Here is an 11,791-nt window from a genome sequence, read left to right as displayed (position 1 = left end):
TGCTTCTCTCTCTCTCTCTCTCTATCCCCCTCTCTCCCTCTCTATCCCCCCCCCCCTCCCCCATCCCACTCCCCCTCACCCCTCCCCCCTCCCCCCTCGCCTCCCCCTCTCTCTCCCTCTCCCTCTTATCCCTCCCCCCCCCCCCCCCTCCCCCCCCCCCATCCTCCCCCCTCCCCCCCCCCCCCCCCCCTCTCCCCTCTCCCCACCTCCTCCCCCTCTCTCTCCCTCCCCCCCCCCTCCTCCATCCCCCCCCCCCCCCCCCCCTTCCCCCCCCCCCCCCCCCCCCCCCCCCCCCCCCCCCCCCATCCCCCCCCCCCCCCCCCCTCTCTCCTCTCCCCATCCCTCCCTCTCTCTTCCTCCCTCCCTCCTCCTCTCTCTCCCTCCTCTCCTTCCTCTCTCTCTCCCTCTCCTCTCCTCCCCCTCTCTCTCCCTCTCCTCTCCTCTCTTCCTCTCTCCTCCTCTCTCCCTCTCTCTCCTCCTCCCCTCCTCTCTCTCTCTCTCTTCCTCCTCTCTCCCTCCTCTCTCTCTCTCTCTCTCCTCCTCCCTCTCCTCCTCTCTCTCTCTTCTATCCCTCTCTTCTCCCTCTCCCTCTCCCCTCTCTCTCTCTCCCTCTCTCTGCAAGCAGTAGTGGCAGAGCCCACCCACCTCCAAAAGGAGACAGTCCTGAAACCAAATATTACCCTGTGTCTGTAGCTATTGAGGAGGAGAGAGGGGGCAAGGTGGAGGGTGGGGATGTGGCCTTGGCCATGATGTCTCTCTCTCTCTCATGGGGGGGGGGCAAATTCTCTGGGCGGGCAAAGCAGAGAAAGGGGAGGTAACCTTGCTCCTTATGACCTCATAAGGAGAAGATTCCTGATTGGTCCATCTGAGCTTTCATTTTCTCAAAGGCAGAGCAGGATACCCAGGGCTCGGTTTACACCTATCACCATTTCTAGCTACTGGGGGACCATAGGCAGGCTGGGGGAACTCATATTAATGTTAAAAACTCATAAAGTGAAATTTTCATGCCATGGGACCTTTAAGTATTTTTGAAACCAGTACTTTTACACTTTTACTTCAATAAAAAGCTTGAGTTGATACTTCAACTTCTACAGAAGTCTTTTTAAACCTTAGTATCTATACTTCTATCTGAGTAATGAATGTGAATACTTTTGACACCTCTGCCCATAAGCGTACTAAGCGGCTGCTTAAGGCCCCGTGGCTACCAGAGGGCTCCCATAAAGGCTTGAAATGTCCCACAATAGAGCTCATAACAGAGCCAGTCTATTTAAAGATAGTGTTGCTGCTAATAGGTCTCACATTAGTATTTGTTCATTATGAGTGATTAAACTAATATTTACAATACACAAGTTGGTTTAGTGCCAAGTGCAGTGGCAGCATGTTACAATGTGGAGAGTCCCCCAAAACCAAATCCTGCTTAGGGCCCCCAAAAGTCTAGGACCGGCCCTAACCTAACAACCGCAGTCCAGCATAAGCTGTGACACGAGGGTGGTTAACAACTAGTTTAGTCAACCCAGGGTTTCCCAATCCAGCGACGCACACGTTCACATAAAAGAGGCGGGGTTTGCACAGCACGACCAATCACAAACATCTACCAGAGTCGCATATTTTACATAAATATGAAGAACACAGACACGGTTTTGCAGGCAAAACGCAATAGTTTGTACGTTTATTTGATTAGGACAATGCACATTAATCAACATTTCTGTAAATGCGCCAGTGTTTTTCAACTGTAGTCCTAGTTACCCAGCATCAGAGGTGGGTAGTAACAAGTTACATTTACTCCGTTACATTTACTTGAGTAAGTTTTTGAAAAAATTATACTTCTAGGAATACTTTTGAATCACATTACTTTTTACTTTTACTTGAGTAGATTTGTGAAGAAGAAACTGTACTCTTACTCCGCTACATCAGGCTACAATGAGCTCGTTACTTTTCTTTTTACCTCTTTGGTATTCTATGCGTCATTGTTAGTTTTCCCCCACGTACGCCTCATTTTAATGTTTTATTTTGAGGGAGAGAGAGAGAGAGAGAGAGAGACAGAGAGAGAGAGAGAGAGAGACAGAGAGAGAGAGAGAGAGAGAGAGAGAGACAGAGGGACAGAGAGAGACAGAGACAGAGAGAGACAGAGACAGAGAGAGAGAGAGAGACAGAGACAGAGACAAGAGAGAGAGAGACAGAGACAGGAGAGAGAGAGAGAGAGAGAGAGAGAGAGACAGAGAGAGAGAGAGAGAGAGAGAGACAGAGAGAGAGAGAGACAGAGACAGAGACAGAGACAGAGACAGAGAGAGAGAGAGAGACAGAGAGAGAGAGACAGAGACAGAGAGAAGAGAGAGAGAGAGAGAGAGAGAGACAGAGACAGACAGAGAGAGAGAGAGAGAGAGAGAGAGAGAGAGAGAGAGAGAGAGAGAGAGAGAGAGATAGAGAGAGAGAGAGAGAGAGAGAGAGAGACAGAGAGAGAGAGAGAGAGAGACAGAGACAGAGAGAGAGAGAGAGAGAGAGAGAGAGAGAGAGAGAGAGAGACCGCAAAGGCTCTACCACGTACGTGACCGTTCACCAATCAAACGTAGTTGTGCAGTCTCGTCAGCCGGCAACAAAAAATAGGCGACGCTGATGTGTAAATCAACACTTATCAATATCACTTCTCCATCAGTCAGGACCAAGATCTGACCATAATTACACTTGTGCTTTCCATAAACTGCCGTAATTAGCCTTTTATTTCAGTTGCAATCCTGCCAGAGGAAGCGATCGTAAGAGCAAATAAAAAATATAAAAAACATAATTCAAACCGCTGTGCACATTGGCTCAAGAAGCAGAGAAATAGCCAATATGTAATTCCCTCCCATTCAAATCTATATAAATAAACCCATCAGGGAATGTTTACGGCGTTGTCGGCCTCTAAAAGTTTTAACTTTGCCGCGCTCTTCAGCCCTTCTTCCTTCTTTTTTTTTTTTTTTTTTTTTTTTTTTTTTTTTTTTTTCTCTCTCTCTCTCTCTCTCTCTCTGCACCGAGCTCCGCCTGATCTTCTATAAGAACGCTGACGCCGTTATCAGTCGAGTATTGATTGGTCAGTAGGCGGGGCTTTAACACCGGTTGATCTCTGATCTCCAACTTAACCTGCTCCCGACCAGGTAAGGTGTTCAGCATGAGTTACCACGGTGATTAAACCCGATAACAAGTGATCCACCTTCGTAGTACAGAAAATCCTGGGTTGAACCTGAAGTTAGCTCGTTAACCCCAAATCTTGCTTCATAGTCCAGGCCTCTGGCCTCGTAATGAAAGCATGGTTACCTTAGTAAAAGTGAGAAACAGCAGCTCCACCTTGCTCTAGTTCTGCCTGCAGAGCCTTGTAAAAAAAAGTAGGTTTGGAAATTTGTGTTACTTGTGCTTATTTATTTTTATGTATTATTATTTTATGGATTTTATTTTTTAAGTACTTGAATTTACCTGGATTATTTTAATTTAAGTTTAATTTTTATTTATTTTATTGATTGGATGAACAATAATTTGCCTAAAGATGATTATTAGTTATTATTATTAGTATTTTGTCCGTCTGATTGAATGCTTATGTTAAAAAATAAATCTGACGTTACTCAACAGTTACTCAGTAGTTTTTTCACAGAGTACTTTTTTACTCTTACTCAAGTAATTATTTGGATGACTACTTTTTACTTTTACTTGAGTCATATTATTCTGAAGTAACAGTACTTTTACTTGAGTACAATTTTTGGCTACTCTACACACCTCTGCCCAGCATGCATGTCTTTATGGTGGGAAGAAACTGGAGCACCTGGAGGAAACCCATGCAAACATGCAAATACCACACAGAAAGGCCCGGGACAACCTGGATTCAAACCCAGAAACTTCTTGCTGTGAGGCAGAAGTGCTAACCATTGAGCCACCATGCTGCCAATACAGTCACTGCTTCCTAAAACAGGAGGAAAGCTGGCAAAAAAATAGCCGACGCTGTAAATGTGTAAATCATAACTCTTATTAATCTCACTTCCCCATCGGTCAGGACCAAGATCTGACCATAATTACACTTGTGTTTTCCATAAACTGTTGTTGCTTTAGCATATTATTTCAGTTGCAACCCTGGCAGTGGAAACGATTGTGAGAGAAAACCCTGGTTGAACCTGAAGTTACCTCGGTAACGCCAAATCCTGCTTTGTAGTCCAGGCCTCGGATCTCTCTGGGAACCATCACCTTATGGTGGTGGAGAGGTTTGTGTGTCCCTATGAACCTGAGGGCTGTGTTGTCTGGAGCCTGGTGCTCCTGGTAGGGTCTCCCAAGGCAAAGTGGTCTCAGGCGAGGGGCCAGACTAAGAATGGATCACAAAGACCTATGAATCAACACGGAGGAAGAAGGGTTACCTGGCCCGGAGGAAGCCCTGGGCCCCCGTCTGGAGCCAGGCCCAGATGGAGGGCTCGTCATGTTATGGCAAAAATATGATAAATCTGGTATAAAATATATAATGTACAACTAGTATGATACTCAATAAGAGATGACATGTATTCTGCCTTGAAAAAAGGAAAGATCTTCTCCCCCCATATACCACCGTCAGTACCACAGAACACCTGCTGTAGCTGCGATGGCATACCATTGAAACAGTCGCGCTAGTTGCGGTATAGTCTACCCGGTCAAAAGTTCACTCAAAACTGCAAGATCAGCAAAATGACTTCATACAGTGGAAAATCCCCAGGAGAGGTGGTCTTAAGCTTCGAAAGTAGCCAATTGAAGCTTTACACGCATATTCTGAAGGTGGTCATTGGAGAATTTGGCAGGGGGAGGATCTCTCTTTTTTACGATAAAAGTGGAGTAAGACAAAGGAATCTTTAGCGAGCTTACCGGTACTTGCTCGGGCTTTCTTGTGTGTTGATTTACTTTCGTGCACATTAAAGCTCTTTTTCTAATCTGATTCCCTTGACTGCTGCATAACTCTTTTATAACTCTTAAAACTTGCACCTAAAGCGAGTAACGAGGATCATAGAGCGGTCGCAGCAAGCAGTGGAGTTCGCGCCGCTTATCTGGCCTTGAGCTGCGGACACTTCAAAATTTACTTCTTCAGTCACAAGCGCCTGGTGGCTGAGTGATGAGCGGTCGTTTGTTGTTACACTTCTGTGCTAGTCAAGGATTGTCTATAATGAAAACCATGTTCAAACAGGAATCGAGAGGATGCTCATAAGTGTACCTGGTACCAGAGCACCAAAGGCAAAAGTTTGAATGATTTTGTGATGGTATCCTCTGATCTGAGGCCGCATATTTTAGACACTTGGTTGAAGAGAGTGGTGGAGCTTCAACTGATCACCATCTGGTGGTGAGGTGGGTCAGATGATGGGGGAAGACTCTGGATGGACCTGGTGAGCCCAAAGACCTATGAATCAACACGGAGGAAGAAGGGTTACCCGGCCCGGAGGAAGCCCTGGGCCCCCGTCTGGAGCCAGGCCCAGATGGAGGGCTCGTCAGACCTGGTGAGCCCAAATGGGTAGTGCGGGCGAACTGGTAACGCCTGGAAGAAGCCCTGTTCAACAGATCTTCAACTCACACCTCCAGCAGAGCTTTTCTGGCATCCCTGTTAAGAATGGGGGCATTGAACCTGAGTGGGCAATATTCAAAAGCTTCCATTGCTGAAGCTGCAGCAGGGAGCTGTCGTCTCAGGGTTTTAGGGGCCTCAAGGGGAAGTAACCCTCGAACACCGTGGTGAACACAAGTGGTCAGGGAAAACTGCAGAAGGATTCCCTCTGGGATATGTTATCCCAGAGGACTGTGGAGGCAGTTGCAGGGTATTGAAGGGGCTGCAGCCTCTGCTTCGAAGGAGGCAAAGCAGTGGGTGAGGGAGAAATTCTTCTGACTTTCTTTCTGCACCAAGGGGCTTCTGGAAAACCATCACAACCTCAGGAAGGAGCACTTTGAGGAACTCCTGAATCCATCTAAAACACTATAGATAGATAGAGGCAGAGCTGGAGGCTTATGGATGTTACTAAGGTAGTCAAACAACTCTGCAGTGTCAGATTGATGAGATCCGTACAGAAATGCTGAAAGCTCTCGGTGTGGAGGGGCTGTCTCGGTTGACACGCCTCCTCAACATTGCGTGGAAGTCTGGGATGGTGCCAAAGGAGTGGCAGACAGGGAGATTTTGCGCCAATTACAGGGGTATCCCACTTCTCAGCCTCCCTGGTAAAGTCTACTCCAAGGTGCTGGAAAGGAGGGTTCGGCAGATAGTCGGACCTCGGGTTGAGGAGGAACAATGTGGATTCCGTCCTGGTCGTGGAACAACGGACCAGATCTTCACTCTCGCAAGGATCCTGGAGGGAGCCTGGGAGTATGCCCATCCAGTCTATGTGTGTTTCGTGGATTTGGAGAAGGCGTATGACCGGGTCCCCCGGGAGATACTGTGGGAGGTACTGTGGGAGTATGGGGTGAGGAGGTCCCTTCTCAGGGCCATCCAATCTCTGTACGACCAAAGTGAGAGCTGCGTTAGAGTTCTCAGCAGTAAGTCGGACTCGTTCCAGGTGAGGGTTGGCCTCCGCTTTGTCACCAATCCTGTTTGTAATATTTATGGACAGGATATCAATGTCTGTCTCATTGCTGATCTTTGCAGATGATGTGATCCTGATGGCATCATCGGCCAGTGACCTTCAGCACTCACTGGATCGGTTCGCAGCCGAGTGTGAAGCGGCCGGGATGAGGATCAGCACTTCTAAATCTGAAAGAAATGTGATGTAACGTAGTGTGTTTGTTATCATGTGATGTTCCAGGTATCCCTGACTGTGACTGACTGATAATACTTTAGAACAAAAGGTGTTTGTGTGAGGTTGGTGTATAAAAGTGGGGGAATCAAAGGCAAGGGCGCGGGCCAGCGCACGTCAGTTGAAGGGTTAGGGTTAGCCCCTCTAAATACATAGTGGGAATCTACAACCCCAAATCAGAAAAAGTTGGGACAGTATGGAAAACACAAATAAAAAAAGAAAGTAGTGATTTCTAAATGTACTTTGACTTGTATTTCATTGCAGACAATACAACAGTACATAATTTAATGTGTTCCTCATGATTTTCATTGTATTTTTCACAAAAAAACAAAATTCCTATTTTGGTTCTTGCAACACATTTAAAAAAAAGTTGTAACAGTAAAACATTTACCACTTTGTAATGTTGCCATTCCTTTTCACAACACTTAAAAAGCATTTAGGGACTGAAGACACCAAGTGATGAAGTGTTTCAGGTGTAATTTTGTCCCATTCTTGCTGCAAACAAGTCTGAAGGTGGGCAACAGTACGGTGTCTTCGTTGTCGCATTTTGCGCTTCAAAATGCGCCACACATTCTCTATTGGAGACAGGTCGGGGACTGGCAGGGTCACGGTACCCGATTCCTTCTCCTGTTCCGCCGCCGGATTTTGTAATGTGTGCAGAATGTGGTTTTGCATTATCTTGTTGAAATATGCATGGACGTCCCTGGAAAAGATGTCTTCTTGAAGGCAGCATATTGTATTGTCTATTTCTCCCAAAAAATACCTGAAATACTGATTCATCTGACCACAGTACACGTTTCCACTGTGTGATGGTCCATCCCAGATGAGTCTGAGCCCAGAGAAGTCGACGGCGCTTCTGGACATGGTCAACATAGGGCTTCCTTTTGACACAGTACAGTTTTAACTGGCATTTGTGAATGTAACTACGTATTGTGGTACTTGACAAAGGTTTGCCAAAGTAGTCCTGAGCCCATGTGGTGATATCGCTTATAGATGAATGACGATTCTTGATGCAGTGCCGCCTGAGGGATCTGAGATCACGGTTGTTCAGCTTAGGCTTGCGCCCTTGTCATTTACGTACTGAAATTCCTCCACATTACTTGAATCTTTTAATTATGTTATGCACTGTTGAAGGTGAAGTAAGCAAATGTCTTCCTATCTTTCTTTGAGGAACATTGTTTTTAAACATTTCAATAATTTTCTCACGTATTTAATGGCAAACTGGCGATCCTCGGCCCATCTTTGCTCCTAAAGGACTAGACCTTTCTTGGATGCTGCTTTTGTACCAAATCATAGTTACAATCACCTGTTGACATCACCTGTTTCAAATCACATCATTATTTAACCAATTTACCTGATTACTAGCCCTAAATTGCTCCTGTCCCAACCTTTTTTGGAATGTGTTGCAGGTCTGAATGACAGGAAAGGATGTATATTTACAAATGAAATTAAGTTGACCAGACAAAACATGAAATATTTTGTATTCACATTGTCTGCAATGAAATACAAGTCAAAGTACATTTAGAAATCACTACTTTCTTTTTTTATTTGTGTTTTCCATACTGTCCCAACTTTTTCTGATTTGGGGTTGTAGAATAAAGGGGAATCTTACAGACGATATGTATAAATCTTTTCACTTTGCATGGATAATATTGGGTCGTGGTTCAGTGAATCAATTTGATTCTAAATCTATGCTTTGTTGTTTGTGCTTCGATATACACTAAATGAAATGTGTGGATCCATGTGTTTAAACCCTCAGTAATCAGGCTGCAGTTCCAAGTATGTAATGCAGATGTAATATCAAATATGACCACAAGAAGGCGGCATAGAGCAACTTTAAAATCCCATCAGAGTCACCTGAAGTTCCAGACTGTAAATCACTTCTACATGACCTGGATTCTTCACGTGTATTAGTGTTCTCATGTCGAGTCAAGGGTGGAAAATTCACCCTGAAACATGTTTTAGGAGAGGAACAGATACTGACTATTATTAAAGATAAAAACATCATCAATATAGCTGTAGACATTAATAAATAAATACAAGATTTTGTTTTAAATAGAAAAACTAGATGACTAGTTTAATACATTTTTAAAGGCACCAAAGCTTAAAAAGGTAAGTCACTTAAAAAAAACAATATTTGTGAATATAAAATGTACTCATAATATATATTATTGCACATTAGATCTGTAATCTCTCTCAGCAAGTTGTTGCACCATGATTCCAGTTAGTTTACATCTGCTTCCCTGTGAGATCTATTATTTACAGTCTCCTGCCATAGTAGACCCATAGAGAAACTTATGAAATGACATATCTACAATAGTAGACCCAGTGTGAGGTAATCCTGCCAGACTGTAGATAGTCAGACCATACGAGTTTCTCCCAGAAGGATTGGAGTGTTTGGATGTTGAGAGTGGCACGGCAGAGAGATTATCTACAGAGAAAATCACATTTTCAATCAATATTTGAAAGTTAAACGTTATTATTTGATATTAAAAACCATATTACTAAAGCATGTTATGTCAATGTGTAGTGAGTTAAATGTCAACATCCCAGTTTGCTCGCTATATTAACGTTAGCAAATGTTAGTGAGGGGATCAGAAACATAACCTTACCTTACTGTTACATCTCAATATTTATCTTAATTGATGTTAGACATTACATTTGTCGCTTGAAGAGGGTTTCTCATTAATAGTGAGATTTAAAGGGAGCCAAAGTGTTTCATGTTAAACCGCTAATTTAGTTACATTACTCATCTGTTAGTGAGTTATCTGCTAATGTAACGTATCGTTAGCCGAAGTCGGCTGCTGTGTTGCTAAGCTACTGCGATACGGGTTCTACCAGGCAGTTCTGCAGGAGGTGGAGTTTGAACTTTTTCAGTTTGAGCACATTTGGACTAGCCAGACCTTCCTCCGCAGTGCTGTGGAGGAAGGTCTGGCAAAGCGAGACTACAAGTTAGTTAACATTACGTTTAGAATCAGTACTAAAGCTATAATCGCTGTTCGAGAGAAGAGTAACGTTGTGTTAAGGTAACGTTACATGAACAACCTTTGTGTCAGTGTGTAGAAGGGATCCTGGAGGATCTATCTGTCTATATATCTATCTGTCTATATATATATATCTCTATATATCTATCTGTCTATATATCTATCTGTCTATATATCTATCCTGACCTGCTCAGAGGATGAGCTACCGAAGACTCCAGAAAAGAGGAAGACAAAGATGAAGACCTACCAGATGGGTAGGTAGTAAACTATTACGTCCCAGTCCAGGCATCGGTTAAACCCTTAAGAACTTGTCTCTCTCCAACCAAATAACATTTCAAGACTTGGATGCATGAACAAATCTAAATGTCTTACATTAAACATGCTATCACTTGGTATTTTATGTTTTTATGTAGGTCAATTAATCTGATCTGCAGTCGTTATTAATTTACTAAAAACTGTACACATGACTATATAGGAAATTGCAACAGTTCCTAAAGAGTTTCGTCAGGCAGGGTCTGAGGGTTGGAGAGGAAACATAAACGCGGTAAACGAGCTGGTAGTTTAGTCTTCTGCTAACTCTAAACTATATGATCATGTCAACTGGCTTCAATCCTTGAAGAGAGACTAGTAAAATATCAGACAGGATGTCAGGCAGAAGTTGCCAAAATAAATACACCAGGGCTCTCAAGTTTTGAACAGAGTTCAGAGTGAGATTTTGGCAGCAGGGGTTTGGGTGTCTGGAGTCTGATCTGATAAATGACACATAAATTCGTACAAATATTTTTTTTTAATTTAATTCAGTATTACTTTGTGTGTGTGTGTAATAATTAATACTATGCATTGTCTGGATAAAATATAATGAAATAGCCTAGGCCAAAGGTTTTCACAGTGGGGGCCGGGAGGTTGTGCAGTAAAAATAAAAGGAAAGAAAAAACTAAAAATATTCCAAATTATTATGGGTACTGTTATAAAAGTATTATGGGTAGGCCTATTATAAAATGGGTATCTTTATAAAAATATAAAACTGTCAAAGTAGCCCTGCAGCCGATTCAACATGTAGCTATAATAATAATAATAATAATAATAATAGGCGCAAAAGCTACCCAGTGTTTCCGCTATGTTGATTTCTGCCGCCAGAGTATCAGAAATAGGGCAGACGCACAACAGGGTTTCCGCTATGTAGCTACATGTAGTATATATAAAGTCCTAATGACACGACTCTACAGAGCCGCGTGCTCTACTGAACTCAAGCCAACTGTCATCTACTCTCTCTCCCCTCAACTGGAACAGTGAGACGACGTTAAGCCAAGTCATGGCAACCAGATAAACAACAGGGCGAGTACACCGGAGTACACCTTATATACTGTCTATGGAGTACACTTGTCACTCAACCTCAGGCAAAGTCACAAACAGCGACGAAAGACGCAACCTAAAATCCGCACTCACTCAGCCGGTGCGTGCCAGGCACTAGCAGCGCCAGGATTTAGGTGGGCCTCCAGAAAACTGGACGGGCCAATTAAAATAAGGCCAAAAAATTTATTCAGGTTCCCCCTGCATACAGACATCCAGACACTAATAACGAAATGTGTGTGTCTCACGCCCAATGCGTGAGACTTGAGAGCCCTGAGATATTACAGGTCAGTTCAGTTCAATTTTATTTATATCGCACGTTTAAAAAAAACAAAACATAGTTCACCAACAAGCTCCAAACGTAACAAGTTTGGGACTTAACAAGTTCCAAAAATTCAAAGCAATAATATAGACTACACAAGCAATACACAATATACATGTTGCAGTTCACAACATGGAGAGAAAAAGTAAAGAAGAGGAGAAACTTTGTTCCTAAATGCAGAATATTATTTATTTAGTTATTTGGTGTGTTTGGTGGCAGCCACACCAGCAGCAGTAGTTAAAAAGCTGATCTGTGTGAGCACAAAAACACACACACACACACACACACACACACACACACACACACACACACACACACACACACACACACACACACACACACACTAAGATGAAGTCATGTGATATCCAGTAAATGGAGAGAAAGAG

At 43.6% G+C, this 11,791-nt stretch overlaps 2 protein-coding genes across 3 annotated transcripts in view; one reads left to right on the top strand and one right to left on the bottom strand.

The window, feature by feature from the left end:
• The window catches only part of LOC120565574 (ribonuclease pancreatic-like), a 13,031-nt gene extending 8,828 nt beyond the window's left edge, over positions 1–4,203 (bottom strand). The window contains exon 1 of the mRNA XM_039811459.1: positions 4,147–4,203. Coding sequence (XP_039667393.1) covers positions 4,147–4,203 — 57 coding nt within the window. The remainder of the gene's footprint in view (positions 1–4,146) is intronic.
• The window catches only part of zbtb37 (zinc finger and BTB domain containing 37), a 103,672-nt gene that overhangs the window by 34,914 nt on the left and 56,967 nt on the right, over positions 1–11,791 (top strand). The window lies entirely within an intron of this gene.

Source organism: Perca fluviatilis, chromosome 9 (genome assembly GCF_010015445.1).
Source record: "Perca fluviatilis chromosome 9, GENO_Pfluv_1.0, whole genome shotgun sequence".
Taxonomy (NCBI): domain Eukaryota; kingdom Metazoa; phylum Chordata; class Actinopteri; order Perciformes; family Percidae; genus Perca; species Perca fluviatilis.
The sequence above is the reverse complement of the archived record's forward strand: the minus strand, read 5'-3'. Positions and strand labels throughout refer to the sequence as shown.